The sequence below is a fragment of the Muscardinus avellanarius genome (genome assembly GCF_963383645.1).
Source record: "Muscardinus avellanarius genome assembly, chromosome: 7".
NCBI classification, from domain to species: Eukaryota; Metazoa; Chordata; class Mammalia; order Rodentia; family Gliridae; genus Muscardinus; species Muscardinus avellanarius.
The window spans coordinates 6,820,898-6,845,334 of record NC_137793.1 but is presented as its reverse complement, the minus strand read 5'-3'; the positions used below and the strand labels follow the sequence as shown (position 1 = coordinate 6,845,334).

At 42.4% G+C, this 24,437-nt stretch overlaps 1 protein-coding gene across 4 annotated transcripts in view; it reads right to left on the bottom strand.

Annotated features, from left to right (window-relative positions):
* Window positions 1–11,852: 11,852 nt before the first annotated feature.
* GRIA1 (glutamate ionotropic receptor AMPA type subunit 1) overlaps window positions 11,853–24,437 on the bottom strand; it is a gene marked incomplete at its 5' end in the record, with an annotated part of 323,467 nt that continues 310,882 nt past the window's right edge. For all 4 annotated transcript variants that reach the window (XM_080698544.1, XM_080698543.1, XM_080698545.1 and 1 more), the window contains 2 exons: window positions 11,853–12,177; window positions 20,899–21,033. In XM_080698544.1, the coding sequence (XP_080554670.1) occupies window positions 11,977–12,177; window positions 20,899–21,033 (336 nt within the window). In that variant the 3' untranslated portion in view covers window positions 11,853–11,976. The remainder of the gene's footprint in view (window positions 12,178–20,898; window positions 21,034–24,437) is intronic.

Below are 24,437 nucleotides of genomic sequence, written 5' to 3'. Positions count from 1 at the left end.
TCCAAAGGATGAAGAAAATAAAATTTTATGGACAGAAAGGAACCTCTTTGAGGACTTATTTATTGCGTCCCTAACTCCCAATCTTTTTCAGGGAGCTTTCGATTATTTATGAGTTAACTTTGAGCGCCCTAAGGGGACAGGTGAGCAGGAGAGCACTGTTTTCCCCAGCAGCCCATGAGAAAACGAAGGCTGACAGAAGTCAGAATAGTGACATCAGTATCTCCATATGCATAAATGGATGTGGACAGGGAAATTTTGAATTTGCAAAAATCAGTCTGAAACCAGTTGCTAGCCACACAAACACCTGGCTAGATGGAGTTCAAAGACTTTCTTTTTCTTAATGAGCTATATGATTTATAGCCGTTCACTGATTTATGATGAATTAGAATTATGTTGGTTGTTAGAGTTGGACGCCGAACTCAAAGTAGCTTATGCAAAGAGGCAGTTGATTGGTTCATGTTATTGTAAATGTGATTAGGAGCTGGCCTCTTAAACAACTGGGTCTAGAGACTCAGATGACAGCAGGATCCTTTCCCTCCTCTGTCATACATCTTGGCTTAAGCGATCGATTTTATTTTCTTTTGTTGCAGAAAGGCGTTCTCTATATGGTTCAGAAAATAGCCTTGGATACTTTTGCTTAGATTCAAAAGTAAGGTCCCTCTTCTCATTCCAATTCTAGATGAAAAAAATTTTAGGAAAAGACTTTAATTGACCTGACTTGATTCATCTGATTAATTGTGTGACCAGTCATTGTGACCATAGAAAATAAAGACTGAAATTGCCTGGGCCATGGGTGTGGGTAGGGCAGGGGATTGAGACTGGCAGTATAGCCAAGATTACATTATTAGAGAGAAGTAGGAGCTGTTCCCCAAAGAACTGAATACTAGGCTGCCAAAAGCCACAGATATCTGCAGTCAGTGTTGCATGTTTTCCTAATGATTTTCCAATGCCTGAGAAATCAGTTTCTGTATCATTACTAAATGGTTTCTAACCAGTTCATTAAGCTGATTACTCAGTCAAATTAAGTTAACAGCTTCATTTTTATTTCCCCTTAAAGGAGTTTGTGTGCAAACACAAGACTTCTAGGCCACAACATATAGTTTTGAAAGAAAAAATAGAAATAATTTTTATCTGATTAGAATTCAAAGCAAGATAGGATAATGGATTATTTCTTTGTCTAAAGTATTTCTGCAATTAAGGTCAGTGTGTGTGTGTGTGTGTGTGTGTGTGTGTGTGTGTGTATGTGTGTGTGTGTGTGTGTAGGTAGATACTAGGGATCAGAACTCAGGAACTTCTACCTCTGAGATACACCCTAGCGCTATTTTATTTTTTATTTTGAAATAAGGTCTTGCTAAATTGCTAAGGCCGGCCTCAGACCTGTGATTCTTCTGCCTTAACCTCTCAAGTACTGGGACTGCAGGCATGGGTACATTTTAAATCCTGTTTTCTTTCTAGAACTGTTTAGATTACTTCTTAATCATCTATTTTTTTGTGGTAGTGGAGATGGAACTTAGGAGCATTCTACCTCCGAGCAACACCCCCAGTTCCAGTTTTTATTCTTTATTTTGAAACAGAGTCTCGATGAATTGCAATGGACCTAAGTATCTGAGGCTGTCTGCGAGCTGCGATTCTCCTGTCTCAGCCTCCCAAATGCTGGGATGACAAGCGTGCGCCACCACGGCCAGCTTAATCATCTGCCCTAAACTTGTACATTCACATCCAGCTTCAGGCTTTTCAGGCGAATAACCACTTTCGGTTATTTCTCATGACGACTTTTCACGTGTGTACATTAAAACAAGGGCTTCCTTATACACTGAAGAGTGGTGACACTGACGTTCAACATCCTCTCATTTTTCATCCTCAGTTCTTTATTCACCCACTGCGAGCCTCCCTCACCCTTCCAGTGCCTCTTTGCTGCTCCTGTGAAAACCTTTTATCATTCCAGTCCCTTGTAGCAGGCATGTCGGTTCAGTTTGACCTTACCAGATATTTTTGCCTACCTACCAAGGGCATCTACAAAGAAATTTGTGAAACTTTGTGGAATCAAAGTCTTTGTCTTAAAAGAGGTATTTTGGAAATATAGTAAATAAGCCTCAAGGACATGATTGTGGTTGGGGGAAATTTTGATCATGATCCCGAAGTCCTCCCATCCAGGCCTTTGCCCATTCTATTTAGACTGCAGACTAGACTTCATTTCTAGATGCTTGCTATAAAACACCTTCCCCAGATCACTATTACCATTTTTTTCCAGCCACACTTAACTAGCTCTGTAAGATAAGAAAAACAAAAGCCAAACACTAAGTTTTAATATTATTTGAATGTAAGAAGACCTGTTGGCTATAGGCAAAGTACTCTGAAATCTGAGCCAGGAGACTCACCGTCTCGTCTATTTTTTTCTTTTTGAGGGTCTGGGGATGGAACCCAGGGGCATTTGACCTCCGAGCTACACTCCCTGCCCAATTTTTTAGTCTTTACTTTGAAACAGGGTCTCACTGAGTTGCGGAGGGCCCCACTAAGTAGCTGAGGCTGTCCACGAACTACGATCCTCCCGTCTCAGCACCCCCAAATGCTGGGATTACAAGCATGCGCCACCACGCCTGGCTTCTAGCTAGTTTTAGTTTAAGCAGGAACTTATATGATCTGGGACCAGTCATTCTCTAGAGCCTAAAGTTCACTTTTTTACAAGATATCATTGGCTAAAATAAGGATTAGATCATTTATAAGGTTCTATGCAACTCTTAGGAACTTTTCTGAGTCTCATTTTTTTTAGTACATTCATCAATTGAAAATGCTGCTGTCTCTTCTCAAAGACATTGTGAGCATGGAATCAGACAATGTATGTAAAATACCCAGCCTGATGTACATGTTTAATAAATGTTGGTGGCAATGACTATAATCATTAATTAGTCTGCCATAGAGTTCCTGCAGCTTGGTCTTTATGGTTCAATTTTGTGTTGTTTGCCTTGTTGGTCAAGCAGGCTTTCTGTGGCAATAGTCTAAACTCCTGTGTAGAACCCTTACACACATCCAAGAAGTACCACCCATGTGGTACCTATATTATTGTTAACTTTCCCCCAAACCAGAAAGCCTATAGTGCTTCGGGAATGAGGACACTGTTTTACTGTTACAAGAATGGAGAATGCCTTGCAAAGAAGCTGCTCTTCCTTATCTCGTGGTTATGATTTGGTTTGTGAGTCTATCGTGGGCTCCTTTTATTGAACACAGATAAACTGAGCTCAGAAGCCATCTCATCACTGTGTCTAAGGTGAATCTAGGAGGTCAGTAGTTCCTTACATGATTTTGCTATATATTCAAGAAAGTGCCATCCACAGGTGGCAGGTCTTCCCCTTTCTGCTAGTGATGTCCTGAACCTTTTTACTGGAAACTGTCATGGGGACAGATGGCTTTCTGTGATTTGTCATAGGAACACTTGTATTATAGGACACACATAAAATCTAGGTAGCTAAAGTTTTGCTCACATCTCTGAGCCCCAGTGTGTCCATTAGGATGTTGATCCTGCCTCCTGGAGTTGCTGCCGTGAGTACATTAAAGGAACAGTGGCAGGGCCTTGCATGGTGCCCAGCACAGAATAGGTGCAAGAAGCCTATTTGTTTTCTTGCTAGACAAAACACTTGACACCTGAACGGATTTCTTCCTCAGTTCAAAATCCTTCCGCTCCTCCCTATTTCCTGGTGGATTTTGCATCAGTATCCCGTATCCAGCTCAGATTCTTGTTCACAGGTCTCCTTAGCCAAAGTGGTGACATCTACATTAGGTCTTTGCCTTTTCCCAAAGAAGCCCTGCCTCTTCCTGCCGTCATATCTTGTTCTGTTCCCCCCCATCTTTGAAAGTCCTCTTTTCCATTTCAGACTGTATAATATCTATGAAACCATCGAGGCAAAACACCCCCATTTCCCCAGGCAGACATGATCTTAGCCTCCTGTGGACACCACCAGTTGTTCCAGCTCTACTACCGATTGATCAAGTCACCTAACAAATATCGATTAAGGATTTATTGCAGGCACTGTGCTGAGGCAGACAAGGTCTCTTGTCATGTGAATGAGTATTTCATGTGGGAGGAGATGGATAATAAGAACATAAACAAGATATTATTACCTGATGATGAGTAATGTCAGAGTGAGTGACTTTGCAACTACTTTAGATAGGTTGGGGAGGATTTGCTAATCTAGGAAAGATGGCTTTTTATTTTTGCGGTACTGGGGATAGAACTCAGGGGCTTTTCTACCTCTGGGCTACACTCCCAGACCTGTTTTATACTTTATTTGGAAACAGGGTCTCATTAAGTTGCTGAGAGCCTCACTAAGAGGCTGAAGCTGGCTTTGAACCTGTGCAAATCCTCCTGTCTCAGCCTCCCAAGTGCTGGGATTACAAGCATGCACCACCAAGCCCAGCTGGAAGATAGCATTTTAAGGTACAAGGTGAATAAAGAGGAGCCACCCTCTCAAAGGCCTAGGTGACAAAGGTTTCAAGCTGAGGGAACAGCAGGTGCAGGGTGTTGATGCAGGGCAAGGCTCTGCAAGTTTGCGGACTGGGACGAAAGCCAGAGCCACTAAAAATACTGACCAAGGGGAGTGGGGAATAGGCCGTCCGGTGGTCAGAATCCCTCTTTTGGAGACTGGATACATGACCATGACGTGGATATGTAAAAGATGACTCGGGGCTCCACCTTACCCCCATCTGGCACTAACTACCTTTGAACTTGTGCTGTGTTTAATGGTGCTTATGTGTATTCTTATTTTTCCTTCCCAATGACCAAGTCTTTAAAGAGTTGTTACTCATTTGTCTCTTATTCGTTATGATCTCCACCTGTGGAAATAGGTGCCTATTACCTATGCTCCTTAGAAGGATGAATGTATCTTATTCTGGGGTAAGGACAGTTCAACTTGGGGAAGGGTTGGGTTCGCCTGTAGGTTTTTGAGTTGGTTTTGGCTGCAAAGACATGTTCTAGATCAAGGGCAGGGAGACTGAGCAGAGCAGAGGCCACGTCTACAGGCAGAGGCCCTGCTGTCTCCTGAGCCACACTGTGGGCTCTGACTGGTTGTCCAGCTGAATATCTAGCCTTGTCTTCCCTGGTCTTTCTAGTTGATGCCATAGGACACGCTCTTCTGACCTCAGCCTGTATCCCTAACCTCTATACCCCTTCCTTGCCTTAATTCATGTAACCATTTATCTTCTCCGACAATCGACTGGATTTAGGAATCTTGTTCTTTTTTTCCTATTTGTCTTGCTATCATTCACACTCCAACATGCTATTCATATGCTATAATTATATAGAGTTCCTCAGCCTTGGCAGCGTAGACATCTTGGGCAGGGCGGTTTTGCATTGTGGGGGATTGTCCTGTGCACGGTAGAATGGTTAGCAGCATTCCTGGTCTCTCTTCACTCTATGTGTCCCCTTCCTTTTACCCTGGTTGTGAAAGCACAAAATGTGTCCAGACATCATCAAATGTCTCTTAGGGACGATGTTGCCTCTGGTAGAGAACCACTGATAAGGCTTCAACCAAGAGAGATCTTAGAGACTGATTTATCCTCCTTTTCTCATTTCACAACAGAGGACACCAGGACAGTCACGAAACGAGTTACCCAAGGTCACATAGCAAATGGGTAGTAATGTAGGCAATCAACTTGACGGGTATAAATCTCATTCTGGTGCTTTCATTAAAATGGGAAAAGCTTCCCAAGTAAAGCAGAAAGAGCCACTTGGACTAGTATCTAGGCCACGCTATTGCTTGGGTTCTTGAGACTCCATTTCCTCTTGTGAAGGTAATAAATCCCCACCAGGCACGATTATTTTGAGGATGGAGATGCATGTGAAACTAGCAACTATGTATGTATATCATACATAGTCAGTTTTGAGCGAATGCTGGTTTCCATTCCTTGGTGTACTGAGACGGTGGCACATGCATCATTGAGGAGGAGGAAGAGTTGGAGTTGTCACTGGCAGGATGTGGAGTGTCCATGGAAGAGGAGGCTGATGGGCAGTGCCTTCCAGTTAACTGTGTTAAAAATGCAGGTGGTGGGATTTGGTATCTATAATGGAAATAGCCAAGTAATTTTCCAGTTTGGAAAATAACTGGCTGTGGTTGAAGGCTGACTCATTTGACAAAGTTGTTTTTTTCCCTTTTCCTTAGGAGATACCTCTATGGGGGTGATCTTATCTCTAATGTCCTTTTTCTTTTCCCCAGCAGAATGTTGTATTACAAACATGCCCAAAGGGTAAAGAAACATTTAGAGCTTATGTTGGGGACTATGTCTTTTCCTTTTTTTGTATCAAATGAAGATAATGGTATTTTCTCTTTTTTGGCCATGAAGATGTGTGTGTGTGTGTGTGTGTGTGTGTGTGTGTGTGTGTGCATGCGTTTTGTAGTGCTGGCATTGAACTCTGGGTCTTGTACATGCCAGGAAAGCACTCTACCACTGAACTGTACCTGCAGCCCAAGACTATGGAGATTTGATATTCTGGGCTGTCTTATTTAGCCCAAGATCTTACTCATTCAGGACAGAAAAAATCATGAAATATGTTCAGGTCCAATACTATCAACTTTCAGTCATTACCTCTGGCTTTCGCAAGAAACCCAGTCCTTTTGCTCCATGGATATAGCACAATGTAGAATGTACACAGAGCAAAAGGAAGGAGAAGGTACACCAAAATATGGCCTGCCTTCAGGAAACTGTCCTGGTATTGGTCTATCCACGGATGAATATCCCTAATGCAGTGCTTTGTAATTTTCAAAGAAGGCTTCATAAAATGATTTCTTTGATAATCCAGGATGGCCCACTTGTAGTTTTCATCCTGAATGACCATTAATGGTGACCTGAGAGTTCAAAACAGAACAATCTGAAACAACAACAACAACAACAACAATAATTTGTTTTAAAATTATGTCTACGGTGTTTATATCATCTCAGACTAACTAAATCCACAGGTGTCTTGGATATTAGTGACTTCAAAAATTTCCTAGGGAATTCTGATGTGTAGTCAGAGTTGAAATCATTGCCTCTTTGGAGACAAGAGGTCCTATTTTTTTATTTTGGTGAATAACCTTAGTTTAGGGCAATTCTGTTTATTTTCTAACCCAGGATTCAAAGACAGAGCTGGGAGAAAGATCCAGAAATGAATAGTAAACTCTAGTCCCTTGCTCATTCCTCTGTGATTTCTCACCAAGGATGTGACTTTGGAAAAGTAGCTTCTTCAAGAAATTGGCTTTTATTATCTGAAAATGAGACACTAATGAACTCCTACAGAAATTCTTTCATAGAGACCACATTAGCATTTGGTAAGGAATGAGTTGGTCATCTTGTATCTCACTTAAGGTGCATTGATTTTTTAAAAATATTATTTCAGTTACCATTATTCATGCCTGCTTCTGCGGAGCTTTACTGATAGTATCTTAGTGCCTAGCAAGTTGTTACAGACTAGATACACTGAAGAATAAGGGCATAAAAGATTCAAGAAAAAGTGTGAGATGATCTTGATTTCTTTATACCCCATGCCCCTCTACTTGGCACACAGAAGGCATTGAGTTAACGGTTCTGTGAAGTCTAAGAATCTTGGATGGAAGGCCAACCAATGATGTTTATTTCAAATTTCACATCTGCAGCATCCTTTTGACAAGGACTTGTCCTAACCAGGGGAAATCTATTGTATTATGGTGATACTTTGACCATTAGCCTAACTCAAATATGTTGTCCTGTAACTGGCAGGATTAATCCTGGACTTGTCCACACAGACAAAGATAACTTCATGTTTTTCCCATGATGGATGGTCCTGAGGATCAATTTTCAGTCCCTTCTTTAATCTTCTTGCTGTTTTTAGTCTAGATCTGTTTTAAAGGTTCCAAAAGTGGAACTCTTACCCTGCTTCCCATTTTTTGTAGTCTTGCTTGGATTTTATGATTTCTCTGTGACCAAAGAGGATAGACCATCTTTCTCAAAGGAATGTCAGGTATAAATTTAACCATTCATTTTGCAGTTACTTTGGTAGAACAAGTAGGTAGAGATCTGCTCACCTGGTATTTTCCTGGCTATCACTCATCGTGGCCATGGTAGAGAGTTAGGGATATATATATATATATTTTGGTGGTACTGGGAGTAGAACCCAGGGGCTTTTCTACCTCTGGGCTATACTCCCAGACCTACTTTTTATAACTTTATTTGGAAACAGGGTCTCACTAAGTTGCTGAGAGCCTCACTAAGTAGCTGAGGGCTAACTTTGAACCTGTGTGATCTTCCTGTCTCCAAAGTGCTGGGATGACAAACGTGCACCACCATGACTGGCTCGAGAGTTAGGGATATGAAGGCTTTAGATCCAGGCAGACCTGGTTCAAATCCTTGTCACAAAATTACATGAGAAAATTTTGTGATTTATTTAAGTCTCAGATTTCTCATCTGTAAGACCCTATTTGGAGGCCTACTGTCATGATATAGAAGTATAAAATACATTTAGTATAATCCGTGCTCAACACAGGGTAGCTTTTATACCTGTGCTATTATAGCCATTATGATCATTACCTAAGCTATTTGAAAGTGAGGGACCAGGAATCAGTTTCCCTACCTGTTCACTGGTGTTAAGTGCCTCTTCACCCAGGGGCGCCTTCTGTGCTGCCAGGTGGGTCACAGGTGGGCGTGAATAATGACTGGCCCTTCATACAAGGATTCTAAATTCTTCCCCAACCATTTTCTACCATAGCCAGTGCTACTGTTAGAGCTTTCTTTCTTTCTTTTAGAACTTTTATCTTTGCTAATATGCCCAGTTCCTTGGGAAAGAAAAATTTGCTGCTGCTCCTAACCATTAATACCTAGGGTATGAACAGAGGAAAATTCCTTACAGAAAGCCCATCTTATTTGAGGGAATGAAAGCTTTGGGGCAAGAATGAGAGTCACGGGGGTTGGAGGAACAAGATTATCTTCTCATAAACTCAGTCCAGATTTGGTCTTGACATGACTTTTGTTCACATCACGAATATACCTAGACTCTAGTTTGGGGACATCTGGGAGACATTTCCTCTGAACCCATCAGTTCTCTATAGGGACTGGGGTGGCTGCAAGTTAAACCAGGCTTTCTGTGAGATTGAAACTCTGGGTTCTGAATGTCAGATACCACTTTTTGTGTTTTTAAAAAAATCCTATGTGGGTGAATAACTCACAATGTTCTGGTCTAGCAGAAATGACTTGAGAGCTGTTTGTGATTTGGGCTCAGTGATCATCATTAAAAACTGAGTAGTCTCCGGCTCAGCAATAAGAAAATAACTATCTCAAAAGCCCTGGCTTCAGAAATGGCACAAAAAATGGAATGGACAAAAATGAAAAGTAGATAATGGATCCACAGTGATTTAATTCTCGGTGATATTTTCATTTTATGCAAATACCAAAAGAAAAAAAAAACTTGTCTATTTGAAAGAAAAACAGGAACCAAAAGAAGTTCAGTGTTTGATCAAGCAAGAATCCTTTCACACATCTGCCAAGAGAGTTAAAACAAATATAGATGTTAAATAAAAGGCCCAGGTACCAAAGAGCAAAATTTAATGAAAGCTAGAACTGTTAGGTGTGGATTCCTGTTGAGAAAAATGTCAGTCTCTTTCAGAGTTTTCCCGTTGCTCTATTTTTAAGAAAAGTGTAGTAAAAATACATAATACAAGTTAACTTTTTTCTCACTTTTGCTTTCCCTTCTCCCATCCATTGATGCGAAGCCTCTTCTGCTGGAATCTTGGACCCCCACATTGCACAGGCTCATTTCTAGCACAGTCTCTCCCTATCAGGTCCTGTGACTGGTAGGCTCAGCAGCTGGAGAGCATCTTACCAGGCCAAAGGCAAAGGTCTCTGAAGCATGTTGATGGTGGAGGGTTATTTCCAACTCTTCCCCAGTGGCAGGTCACATCAGATTCTATGGTGGTAGGCTAAGGGCTGAGAAAAGTCTGGCATGGGGAGAAGGGTTTTTGGGGTACAGTAGCTGGAAGTAATAAAAAGTGATAATCCATCTTCAGGGTGTTGCTTATGTACCACGCCCACATCAACACATGAGAAACTGCGTAACATTTGAGTTGAAATGGTGAAGAGTTGGTTTCAGAATGGTTCTTTACTATGGCCGATAAAAGGAGAATGGGAGAGACATAGAGATGCCAGGTGTCCACGGAGATAATTCACAGATGAAGTCAACCATACCATACTTCCCCTAGATAGGCTCCAGGACCTGTAGATTGTCAATTGCTAATGATAACCCCTAGCAGAGAAGACTGGATAGAAGTAGGGGGTAAGGAAATAAGCCAGGATATGGTTATCAATAAAAGCTAATGACACATGGTACACACTGAGTCATGCACCAAGGAGAGTAGGTGCTGGAGAGCTGGAAGCTGGTGGCACCAAGAGTGATAATGGGATCACCAAGAAAGCCATGTGCTGGGGACCCCACTTCCAGCCAGAGTTTAAGTCAGCCTAGGCCTCTCTCCGTGAACTGTGTCACTTCTCCAGTCTCGTTTTACTTCGGCGGTGTTGTTGTACTCATGAGCATATAGATTCTGGTCATTGGAATACGATGTCCTTCTTCCATCTTTGCCGGGGAGAAAGTCATCCTCCTTGTGTTAGAAGTTTGACTCAGAGATTGATCTTAAGTTTCTCCAATAACGTTATCAATTTAATTTATCTCCCTATCCTCTTTCAAATAATTCAGCCTTGGTATCAAGGCTGACAATGACAGATTATCTGGCTACATGCTAAAACAACTCTCTGTATTAGCACAAAAAAATCCAAGTTCTCTCCATTAGCATGACCCTAAACTTCAAATTTGGTCTCTCAAAGCTAGGACAGGGCAAACTATGAAAAGCTTTATGGCATGTGGGCTTTGATGAAGGTTTCTATTTGAACTTCCATCAGATTTCTTTTGCTTTTAGCTGGCACAGTCTCTCCCCTCCCATAAGAGGCTCTGCAGAGGAAGCGTCTACACTGCAAGGGGTTTCCTGCTCAGATGTCAAGCAGAAGAAAATCGAAGATCACAGATGATTTCTCCCTGGCTGTTAGCTCTCCCCAAGGCTTTGCTTGGTTCAAGAGGCCATTTACCCTTTAGCCACCATAGTGCCTTCAAGCCTAAGTATAGCAAAGAACATGCTTCCCAGAGCTGACGTTGACACTGTGAAGAGACACACCACACCATCTGTGGCCTGGGGAACAGCTCTCGCATGTTAAAGGAACCTTTTCCTGAGCGGCAGTCATCTCAGGAGTCCTTCTCTCATTGCACACCTGTCCTTGCCCTCTTCACCACCCTCCTTCTGAGTTGCTTTTCATATGTGTTCACAACTAAATCAGTTCTTAGGCAGTGCTTCATCTGTGGAAGGCAGTCTGCTTCTCCAACAATGTCCATATGCATCCAAGGCTTGGGGCCGAGGAGCGGAGGGTACTGTGGAGAGCCCCCATGGTGATTTTGTTTGCTTTATTCCTTTTCTTGCTTGTAAGGTGGAACAAATCTTGCATCTCCAATCTGGAAACTGAAGAGGGATGGGTAGGGGGTTGGGAATAAGAAGTAAGGAGAAGGAAGGGGACTAACAGAATCTGCAAACTATGGATATTAGTTAAGAAAAATTGCACACGCTAAGACACATTAATGACCAAATTAAAGGGCAACAGTCCAGTGTCTTCATTAGTGTTCCAGTAACTCCATTTTCAGAGACATAGGTTTCATTAGACAGGGTTACTCTCCCATTTTTGCAGTACAGTGTTATTTACCATCCTCCTCACTTTTGCAAATGTAAAAGGGTAAACGAACATCGAAAAAAGGAAAGGGGTCAGCAAAATGGATTTTAATTCTTCAGAAGAAATCCGTTGAGTTGTCCTCTGTGTGGTCGCAGTGGTTGGTGGCGGTGGTGTTTCGTTTTGTTGTTTTTGGCACTGAAGGGTTTGGGATGGGGCCTGGGGAGCCTGAGCATGCTCCCCAAGGGTGTTTTTTTTTTTTTTTGTCTACTCCAGTTACAATCCTGTGGCTCCCAAGGGCATCCCTGAACTGTGGCTCATGCAAGGAATTGATTGCATGGACTTAGGGAAGTCATGGCTGACCACCCGGCCGTTCTCTCCACTGCCGCTGCCGCTGGCTCCTGCCCCACTGTTTCGGGGGAGTGTCGATGTCCGTATGGCTTCATTGATGGATTGCTGTGGGATCAAACAGAAACCCTTTTCAGGAGGACCGGGGGTTCTTCCCCAGGTCCTTGGCAATGATTGGCAAGGGGAATGAGTCAAGACTAAACTCAAAACATAATCTCACTCTCCCACCCAGCCAACACCTTTCCCATTCTAGATTGCTGCTCCTCACTTCCTGTGAGCCCATAAAAATGTCGTGTGGCTGTGGCTGGCTCCGGACAGTTCCTTTCGCTTCTCTGGGCATCATGTTTAATGTTAATGAAGTGTGTTAGACAGAGTAAGCTCTAAGATCTTTTTTGGTTCTTACATTCTATGACTTCTAAAGGTATATTTCCTTGCTATTCTTGATGATGATAAATACAGCAATGCAACCAACTGGAAAAGCTCCTGGGAATGGAGGTTAGAAAATTTGGACTCTATTTCTGCTTTTGGTATCAATTCATCAACTAGTTGTGTGGTCTTTGTGTACATATGCACACCATAGTACATTTTTAGAACTTTTAAATTTTAGTGTCTATAAAAGACAGAGGGTTTTTTTTTTTTTGCTTTTTAGCAAGAAGGGTGCTACTGCATGAAAAAAAAAATGTCTTGAGGTTGTGTTATTATTGGATTTAAATGATAAACTACCCGATTTCAGGAAAGGCAGATGCCAGACAACCTCTAGAAATATGTGTTAAAGTACTATAGGACTTGTTTCAATGAGATAGTGTTCAAAATATAATTGGAAAGGGGGCATGTGCTAAAGAAAACGAAATTGAATCTACAACATGATTACCCGAGGGTCAACTGTTTCCTATCTGGATTGACACATCAGATCAGTGCTACTAACCTTATGATTTCTAGCATATTGGAACTCTAAATTTAAAAAGAACTGAAGGGATCAGATGAGTGAAGTGGGCTCTTCAAGCTCTACTACAAAAGCAAGGGTTCCCTTCAGAATTGTTTTGGAGAAAGAAACTCTATGACATGAAATGCAAACCTTTGTCTCGTTCTACCTACCTCTAGCTTCCCATAAAGGGATATGCATAGTGTTTTTATAATGGGGTTTGGTGTCTTGGTGAAAATCAACCTAAAGGAAAAGAGTTGCTTCTGAGCTGAAAGTTTTAACTCTAATCCTAACCCTATTGATTCTCTAAGGCTGCTTCTATCTTGCCTCCTCCTAAAGCTTTCCTAGATGACCCCAGCCCACTGCAGGGGCTGGTCCCTCTTAGTGCTCATGTGTTATATATTCTCTTTTAATGGTTTTACTCAGATATGTAAGTTTTGTCTTCTTTCAGATTGCTTACAGGAGGAGGGCAAGGGCTGTGTCTTCTCAATCCTTAGCTAAGCCCCTGGGGTGACTAGCATACAAGTAGATATTTAACAGAAGTTATTATTTTTTTTTCGGGTCTGCAGATGGAACCCAGGGGGATTTGACCTCCAAGCTACACCCCTTGCCCTATTTTTTATTCTTTATTTTGAAACCAGGTCTCACTGAGTTGCAGAGGGCCTCACTAAGTAGCTGAGGCTGTCTGCGAACTGTGATCCTCCGGTCTCAGCATCCCAAATGCTGGGATTACAAGCGTGCGCCACCACGCCCGGCCAGAAGTTATTCTTGAATTTGTCTAAGAAAAAACAACCGAGGATACTTTTCAAAATATCTATGGCTTGGTTTTCTCCTTTGCCATGATGCTAGTGACCAGAGAAGTTATTCAACCTATGATGGCCAGGTAAAAAGGGAAATTTTAACCTAAATTGCTTCCTGCTATTCTTTTATTACTGAAAATCCTGAGAATGTTTTAAAATGTTCTTTATTTCACCCCTTTCTTATTCTTATGTCTTTCTTTTTTTAAATCCATGATTCAGACAGACTTAACCATCGGATGCTCCACCCACACTGGTTCTATCTCCTCCTCAACCCCTGGGACTTGATTTATTTACATTCTCCTCTGACAGTCCTCCACTGAAGAGGAAGTGTAGCTTGGATTGCATTCTTCTAAGCCAAAGGGCAAATAAATACCACTGCGATGTTGCACAGGAAAAAAATATGAACTGAAAACATGAAGAATTAATAATTACTTATTCCCACCTTAAAATATGTTGAAAAGAAAATAACATTTTACTTGTGTGTGTGTGAAAAACATGAAACTTTCCATAGCTTAGGGTGTCTGTACTCCATTATTCTCTGCCACTTTTTGAGGATTGGACCCAGGGGCATTCTACCTCTGAACTACATACCCAGCTGTTTTTATTTTTTGTTTTGAAACAGGGTATTGCTAGGTTGCTGAGAATCTGGCCTTGTTGTTGAGCCTGTTCTTGAATCTGTGATCCTCCTGTCTCAGCCTTCCAAGTATTGGGATTATAGGCATATGCCACCATGACTGGCTCTCTTAAAATTAAAAATACAAAAGTTCACACGGATCACCTTGAGATTTGTTCCTCAACAGGCTCACATAGTCCTATAATGTTTCATTGAAGATGGTGAAACTTCACGAACTTGTCTTATAGGACAACATTAATGGTCAACACTGATGCATACCAGAGTTGGAGATAACTTAGCTGAGCATGGAACTAAGACCTTCCAAGGTCATGTCACTAGAACTGGCTTTCAGGGGATTCCTTAGGTCAGTGACTTCATAGCCCAATCTCAGATGGATAGTGTGTTCTTATTCGCTCCCTTTCTAGTTCTCCTATCAAATTTTAGGAGAAGAGATGAGTAGAATGAAAACTTTGAAATTGAAGGCAATGCCAAAAATAAAATATATCATTAGTTCCTTATCTTAATTGCACATTGGAATCATTGGTGTGGTTTTGGGAAAAGTTCTGATACCCGAATCCTACCCCTGGAGATACAGACTTAATAGGTATTGCATATGGCCTGAAATCTGGAGTTTTACAAGCTTCCTATCTGATTCTAAACTGCAATCAGGGTTGAACTGATCAAAGTCTCCCCCACTCATTTTCCGGAGGAGCTGACTTATGCATATTATTGACTTGTTCAAGGTAACAGTTATCTGACCTCTGATGGCCTTCTAATTTGTTCTATTCCCCATAGCTAGGCTGTCACTAGCTGATATAATTCCTGCCTTTGCTGTTGAGAAACATGGTCCTCTCTTGGTCCTCTTTGATATGCCAGCCTTTCTTAAAGTCCATCCTCATAGCAGCTGCTGATGTTTTAAAACTGATACTTAGGGGGGAAAGGTTGAGTGAAATGTCTGACTTCAGAGTCCCCCAGATTGACTCTTCAGAGCCATATTTCTCTAGCAGCGAGTACATCCTAACCTCTCATTCATTTGTTTTGCTAAGAAGAATGGGCCTGGACTCTGCATGTCCTAGAACACCCTAACAAAGGCTCAGACCTCAGTAGTGGCCGCATTCGAGCACACTTGCAAAGAAACAGAGTGACCACCTGCTACCAAGGATGCTCCCCCTGTGTTATCGAGTCTCCAAGCTGCTCATTAGTTCCAGGGAAATGTGCCAGCCCTCAATTGCTTTTGCTTAAACACTTCCTATGTTCTCACAGCCACATATAATTTTGAAAGGTCAGCAGCTCTCCTGAGGTGGGAGCGACTGGGGATTATTCTCCTTTGGAGGCAAGGTGGTGAATAATAATTAGACCCTGGTTGTCTTTACTACCAGCTAAAGGTGAAGATTCCAGTCCATTTTCCCTGGCAGAGGAGAAAGCCAGGGGCTCTGGGACTTTATTCAATTTGGAATATGTCTTAGGTTGTATATTTTTGTTATTGCATGACGACTCAAATGTTGTGGGCTGCCTGAAGCCCTTCTCCAAGCTTCGACATGCTACCTTTCCCCTCCATCTGCCTGTATCCTAGTGTCCATGCCTTTCTTCCCATTTCTGGGCAACAGTTCTAGTGTCGGGGGATATCTCTGCCCCTTGTGCATCCTTTGCTGGTGGCTCTCTTTGTTACTTTCACGCTTCAAGCCTGTTAGGCATCGCCTTCTCAGGAAAGGCACCCTGGCTGCCCTGTCAGTTTCTTCATCAGTACAGGACTCTGCTTTATACCCGACAGCTCTGGGCACTTTTCTCCAGAACACTCATTGAACATGTGAAGATTTGTTTATTTTTGGTTTTCTCCATCAAATTCTCAGCTTTGTGAGAAGAGAAGCTGTGTTTGATTTGTTCCTGACTCCAAGTACCCCCAGTGTTGAGAACTGCTTAGCGTGCAGGGGTGCTCACTCTGTCTTTGTGGAAGGGACACCTATGACAGTCCTGGGTTCTGTTTGTCATTAGGTCAAGAGGGGAGTGCATCTGAGAAAGTCAAGGGTGGTATATTTTCTCTCATGTGTGGATGCTAGAGAGAAAATAGGAAACATAGGAACATAGGGACTTTAATAATGAGAGAGAGAGAGAGAGAGAGAGAGAGAGAGAGAGGGAGAAAGAGAATGAGAATCTGAATCTGTAATAAAGTAGTTTGAGGGGGTTAGGGAAGAGAGGGAGGGGAAGAGGGAGGACCAAAGAAAGAAACAGTTCAAATAATACGATGACAGAAAGAGCAGTGTGCATGTATGTTTGTCACATTGAACTTCACTATAATGTATAAATGCAGTGTTCAGGGTTATTTACTGTAGTTAGCTTCAATAACTAGAGCAGGGCAATCTAAGCATGGAAAGAATTTTATTTGACTTTGTCACTAGTGCTGTGGCTGGGACTTGAGGGACACATGGAAGTTGCTGAAAATGACCAGTTGCCATGTTTCTGGGGCAGGAGAGGGGCCTTCAGACGTGCTTTGTTTAGTGCCATGGCCTTTGAGGAGGCCATGCGGAATGTCTAATTCCTGCCCCTCCAGCTCCTTGCTTGCGTGGCCTTGATGGGACAAGCCAGGTAGCTTCTCTGAACCTCTATTTCTTCATCTATAGATTTTCCAGAACGATATCATAATATATTACATGGTTAATGACACTGAATAGGGAACATTTTGAGTTGAAAGTTGCTAAATTTGTCTTTTTCTTTACTTTCTCCTCTTTCTCTCTCTCATTTCCCCTCTTTATGTTCACTCTTCCTCTCCTCTTTTGCTCAGCCAGTATGAGTAGAGAAGGGCTCTTTGAGTACTGTTGTGATGGGGGGCTGGTCCTGAGCTAGTGTGGGTGCGCAGAGGCCTTCAGAATTGGCCAAATGTTGTGATAAAGGAAAGGGGCAAGAAGGAGGTTCCTGCCAAAGGCCCTTTTCACTGCCAATCTGCATCTCTGTGTAGACTGAGGTCTGCACTTCTGAAAACTACTAATTGCTTTTGGAGGAGACAAGGCATAGAATCATAAAGAGAACCGCAAAGCTGGAGGGTCTGAGAAGAGAGTAGAGTGCGTTTCACATATCTTTTTTGGATAAGAGAGGAATTGATGGAGTGTCAAAAATTAAGGGCTGGGTTGAATAATAAAGAAAGTATTTTTTTCTGTACTTGGAAGATAGTAAATTCTATTAGGAGCCTCAGTGAGTTGTGCAAAAGCCATGTCAATCAGTGGAATTAATTGTAGAAGATCATGGCTGAAGATCTTAAATTAATGATTAAGAGACCCCGGTAACTTTGGAGAAATTAAATATTTGGGAGAGTGAGAATATCTCAGAGAAGCTATGCCATAATAACTCTTCAGAGAATTCCTGTCTTAATCTGAATACTTCCACTTCAGTGGTAAAAGTCAACACTGTCTCAGTTTTAAGAAGATCCCAGTATTTAGCCATCCTGGTACCACCACTGGTCATAATTAGTGGGATTTATTATAAGCCCACAGGAAGGACTGGATACCTAAGAAGATTACTATGTGGTAGATGCCTGAGATCATCATATTTTATGAGAGAAAAAACAGATGTAGCCAAAATTACTTTGGATGACATTTTATATACTTCCCAGATTGGCAGTGGTAGTAGTGGTGATAGTGTGTGTCTGTGTTACTGGGGATAGAACAGAGGGATAGTCTACCTCTGAACTACACTCCAAGACCTTTTAATATTTTTTTTTGTTTTGAAACAGGACCTTACTGTGTTTCTGAGAGTCTTGATAAGTCACTGAGGCTGGTCTCCAACCAGTGGTCCTCCTGTCCCAGCCCCACTCCTGCCCCCAAGTATTGGGATTACAGGTATGTAGCACTAAGGCCAGCTTAGACTGCTGGTTTTGATGGTAGTTTTCGCTTATTCTATGAGCTACTCCCTCCCAGATCTTGCCTCTTTTTCCAACAGATTTTTCTTCTCTGGATGCAATTCCATATTAATTTTACAAACACTTACCCTAGATATGTGGGGTGTCAAAAATAAATCAGACACAGCCTCTTAACTTAAGGAAGTCACAGTCTATATAGACTAAAAAAATGACTAGCAGACATAATTGGGGATAATCAAAGGAAGGTTTTAAGGAAAATGTAGCTGTCCACTAACAGTAACTGTTATCATAAATTCTAGTTATCATTGTTATTATTGTTATTTATTGAGTGCTCACTGTGGCTTAGACATTTTTGCCAAGCCCTTTATATCCATTCTTTTTTCTATAATCCTAATAATTTTATGAGGTATGCACTACCAGTATCCTCATTTTATTAAAAAAATGCGAATCAGAGAGTTGCTAAAACTTGTCCAAGATGACACAGTTAATAAATGGAGCAGATGTGATTTATGACTAGACATCCAGCCTCTAAGATGTGTTCTTTAGACCACTACACTGCCTGTTCTAGGGGAGGAACAAGAAGGCTCTCCCGTGATCTTTACTGGGCCAACTGTGGGCTCCTGGTTCAAATTCTGATGGTGCAGAAGGTTTGGGGGATGATGAGGTTGTAACTCACCTGGTTTACATCCTTTCTCCCTCTCAGCCACCTTTCCTCTTTTTGGGAGGTGACATAGGAGAGTCTCTAAGCTTATATGTTGGATGGAATCAGCAAATAAAGCTTTGTTTAGGTCTTTCTGGAGCCCTCTTGTGTACAGCCTAGCTCCTAAAAGGTCTGCACTGGGCCTAGGGTCTGAACATAATGACTTTGCTGTGATTTGATTTTTCTAAGAGGATCTAGAAGCAGGTGAGCTGGTTAAGGGGAGATCTGAGGTTTTCTTGGATACTCTGGCCAAGTGCCATCTTATTTCTATCTGCTAGTTGTTTCCTATTATTACATCCTGGGAAGGCGGCCTTTTACTTGGGTCCTGTGATACAGGAGGTAGGGTGAAGGACCAGCCTGTATAAAGGCACATGTGTGAGAGGCACACAGTGGGTGGCTGGCGCTTGCAGGATGTGAGGAGAGCAGATTGCCAGGAGGAGGGGACAGGAGGTGTGCTGGAGCCATGACGTGGACACACTGCTTGCCAGCACAGAAGGTCCTCTTTTACACTGCCTCTTGCACAGCACTGAACACAGTTTCCAAGCAGGGAAATGCCCAGAGGTGTCTTCTCCAAGATCCACGTGGGTGTATGTACAGAGCCATTAGCCTGCAGTAGGGAGAGGCTGGGTATTAAGCTGGATTTGTGATCCAGTGGTGTGTGTGTGCGCGTGCGTGCGTGCGTGCGTGCGTGTGTGTGTGTGCATGCTGAACTTGGGAGCCATTGTCCATCGACAAGTGGGCTTCTTTGGGCACATCTTGGAAAGCAAATACTACCATGAGTTTTGTTAGTCTAAATCAAGCTGATATCCGAGCCAGCATGCTGCCGCTGGCACACAGCCCAGAGTGACTGCACCTCTCTTTCCTTCTTCATCTGAATCTTACTCATACTGCCGAATTTTTGCCTCTTTCCAGAAACCTTCTTAAAAGTCTCCTTTCTCTAAATCCCTACAGTCCTTTCTATCATACCATATGTTACCTCATGGGGCAATTTTTCTTTGCACATTCTTTGTTGAAGCGCAAAGGTGCCCAAGGTCACAGGTTATACCTCAGTTCTCTATGCTTCCTCATGGTTCACTTCCATAAATATTTAGACATGATTTAATTTCCATAATATTTTCTTACTGAAGCTAAATGATAAAATATAAGAGGACTTAAAGGTCATTTAATCCAAATGCCTTTGAGTGCTCAAATCTATATTCTTGCCAAAAAAGATTCACCTTTTACTTGTATGCTTTCAGTGATGGGAAGTTTACTACTTTTTTTTGGGAAAAATTCATCCCACCTTTGGGTAGTTCTGTTAGAAAACTATATTTTGCATATCGCATTAACAGCTCTTTTCTATCACTTGTACTCACTAGTTTAGTTTTGCGTTTTGAGACTCAATAAAACTAGTCTGTGTTCTTTTTTACCTGGAAAGTTTTCATAATTTTAATACAGCTGTTAAATCATTCATAATTCACCTTTTCTTCAGTTGCCTTCAGATGTATTTGATGTGGTCTGGGGTTGTCCTAAGAACATGCTTACCTTCTCTGCACATGATCCTCTTTGCCCATGTCTATCTCACAATGTGGGGGCCAAGAAAAGACCCAGTTCCCAAGCATAGGAGAGGGCAGCCATATCTTCTATTTGGGAAGCTATACGTCTGTTTACATAGCTTCAGAAAGATCAGCTATTGTAGCAATCACTTTTGCCTTTCTCTATGATGAATATGCAAAACCTCCTACCCTTCGATCTCAGCAGCCCATCTCTGTCTGGGGTACTTGTTGTCTCTGGCCCTGTGTTTCCCCACACATCCCATCTCCTTTCCTTTCTCATGATTGCCTGTACCCTGGCACCTTTTATTTCCTGTCTTTAGGCTGACCTCAACCACCTGTCCCTTCCCACCCTTTCTAGCAAAGAAATTCCTAGGAAACCCAGCTGTATCACAGGGCAGGTTAGAGAAAAGGCCCGGGAAGACGATGCCACCTTCATCCGCTTGGATTCACTACGGGATTTGTAGCAGAACTCGATTAAGGCAACCAGCATAGCTAGTCCAAGTCCTCCGATCAGGATGTAGAACACGCCAGCCACATTGCTGAGGCTCAGGGCACTTGTCTTGTCCTAAAAAAAAGGAGTAGGGAAAGGAGGGGAGGGGGAAAATAAAGTGAGTCGAGAAGCTAAGACCATCCAAGCAACAGCATGTTTATACACATACACTCAACCCCACACCCTCTTCAACATCCACAATGGTTGGAAACACTTTATATTCATTGGCTTCATGTTAGACATTCCCCCTGGGGGAGAAATGTATGTATATGTATATATGTTTATATATATATGTAATAATTTTCTAAGCATCCCTGGTTATGTCAAACTTATAATTACATTTCCCCCTTCCTTAGTGCCTTTTCTCTGGCAGGAGATGCCAGGAGAGATTCAGAGTAGCTTCTAGCAGGATCTGAACCCTTGAGTTGCTCCCTTCTTTCAACCAGTCATGCCCCTTCCTTGGTCTGTCCTCATCTCCTTGTTGCTCAGCAACACATTGGATTCATTCATTGTTTGTCTCCAAGCATATTTCTGAGAATTGGTACTTAAAATGAACTTTCCCCTACTTGTGTATTAGATTTCAATTTAATAAGACAGTTATTGTACATCTACCAAGTGATGTATACCTTTAACTTACTGTTAGGAATCCAAATTAAGGGGGAAAACCTGGGTTAGGGAACTCAGAATAGTATAAAAGCTTTGAGACAGAGAAATGGCTCTACTGAATACTAATCATCATATTTAATTGGTGTCATTTTTGTGTTGGAGGTGATTGCTAAAACAACAACCACAACAACACTGTAGACAGACCTGGGGGTTGACTTTAGAAATCTCTGTTCACACCTGTGGTAAACGATCTAATGCTGGTTTTGGATGAACATGGACACAGAACAAGGAGAATAATTCCTAGAACCCATGAACTAACGTTCTTGGAGCCTGAGGAAGGCTATTGGTCTGAGAGACCATCCGTGAGTTCTGCCATGTCCAGTGGGTTCAAAAGTGGGTGAATGAGTGCTAACACCTTCCCAAGTGGTAAGGGGTGATAAAAACCAAACAAAACTGGCAGCTAGAGTAGAAAGTGATAACCCAGGAAGGGGAGGGGGCACTGGTCCATTAAATTCTTGGCACAGGCAAAATAACACTTGTAAATCTTGGAATAATACTCATCCCCAGATGTCTAACACCTTTATTTATGTGGTTTGATCAGGTACAACAGTGTTTCATTAAATTAAAATTAAATGCAGATCTCAGTTGGCAAAGTATACATCATTGTTGGCTGGTTGGTGGCATTGTCTGGGACGTGCGGCCTTTAGACCTCTTCATGTGTTTCTTTGTGGGTGGAGATATAGGTGAGTCACACAAGAGGTAGATTGTGTAACCCCAGGGGCTCCTCTGGCATCTGTCTCTTAGAATCTGGGCATATGGAGAGGAATTTCTCATTTATCAAGCCATGGCCTTTGCTCCAGTTCCACTTGGTGCATTGTACAGGATTCAGCAGGGCTGAGCTTGGGGACTGCAGCTGGCAAATACCAGTATGCTTTCCTACCCCAGAAGAACAGAGCTGCAGGATTATCGAAAGCACACCCCCTCTGTGGCTTCCTGTATTGCTAAAGCAGATGGCTTTTGAATATAGGTTACACTTGGCAAGGCTTTGGAAGCAGCAGATATGATTATTCAAAGGATCCAAAGGGGCAAAATCTCTCCTGCTCTGGGATTATGTCCTGCTAAGAAAAATTTGCAAAAATGAGTTTGGTGCCTGGTTCAAGAATTAACTGAACAAGTAAATTCTCATTTCACATGATTTTAAGAATAATCAAAATGTTTTCCTGTTTGTTGTGGTATGCAACTCTTCCCATCTCTGAGAGTAATCTTTAGAGTCCTCGAAGGACTTATGATTAACTGAGGTTCCTATAAAACTCTTCTATTTGGACAGAGGGGTAGCATATGCAATCATCTCAGTGGACCATCATCTCACACCTTAGCAAAGAGGGATGTTCAGAAAAAATGGGTGGGAAAGGCGGTAGAAAGATGAGGGCTGCTGATTTCACAAGCGGATCAGACTTTAAACAGCAGGAGCACACACCTCTCTGTTGGTCACTGAAGGTGTTTTCTTGTTGTTAGGCTTTCCCAAGTTCACCTTTTTTGTGGACAGCCTTTGAGGGTAAGAGTGTGGTGAGCATCTTTTTTCCATTACTGTCTTCAAAAGGCCCTAGGAACGTATCCATCTCCCTGGCTGTGGAAGGTGGTGTATCTGAGGGTCAGATGTTCATATGGAAGGGTACAATGTCTGTATAACTATAGAAAGAGAAGGGTCTAATGACTGGGCATCGCATGGTGCCTGGAGGTGGAGAGCATCCCTATTTCTGCAGGAGATCTCTGGTGTGCGGAGGTGGCAGTGTGTGTGTGTGTGTGATTCTGGGGGTGGGGGGTGTATCCATATAAACAAGAAGTCAGCTAGATTACATGGGAGCTCCAGTCCTTTCAGGACATACAGTGTCACTGATGGGCGCTGATGTTGACACAATTCTGTAGTCACAGGGATCAAAGAAGACTTTTATAGTGAATGGGAAACCTGGGCCCTGTTACTACCAAAACCAGATGAAATATAACTGTCTAAATTTGGTATTATTTAACAGTGCATAGGATGCGGGGCTGGTGTTGATGTAGTCTTAGTTCAGATAGCTGAAGCGTTTATATTTAGACAAGGTTTAATGCCTCCTATGTGTGTGTTATCATTAGCTTTTTGACACACAACATTTTTCTAAGGAGGCCTGCGGTCTACTCTTTAGTTGTTGCTACTGACTCGCTCTGTAGGAATATGATGGGTAATCTGGGGGTGGGACCAAAGATTCCTTTTATTTGAAGACAGAGCTCTGGCTCTGATTCTTCTTCTAGTCCACAGGATCCATACACAAAGGCATTTCCTTGTGGACTTTGTGTAAACAGCATTGCTAACCTTCACAGGCAAGCTACAGGCTTCCCAGCTACAATGGAGAAAAGGGAATATATGTAACTTGAGTCTTCCAAGAGCCACTCTAGGGGACCCTATTCTCCTCCCATCTGATAGCAGCTGTACTCTCTAAAAGCCAGGCAGCTTGTTGGTGGGAGTGAAAAAGTCACAAGTTGTCTCCTGCTAGGAGCAGGGTAAGAGAATGACAGTACTGAGGAGAGTGACAAGTGAAAGAAAAATAAAAATCCCACCTTTCAGAATCGTTAGGCTTGTTGCTATGGTGATACCCCCCTCGTCTGTTCTCCTTAACCCGTCGTCTTGGTTTGCCACCTCCCTCAAGTGGAAGGGAGATTTTTTTCCCCTCATATTTCTCCTTGCTCTTCCCACGTATTGGGGTTCTGTCTCAGATTCCCTCTGTGTTTCTCAGCCAACATCCCTTCCAAGAATGTTCAAGACTTCCAAGACAACGCTGGCTCAAGTATTCATGAGAAGGATTGCACCAGGCCTGAAGCGCAGAGGCTTGGAGATG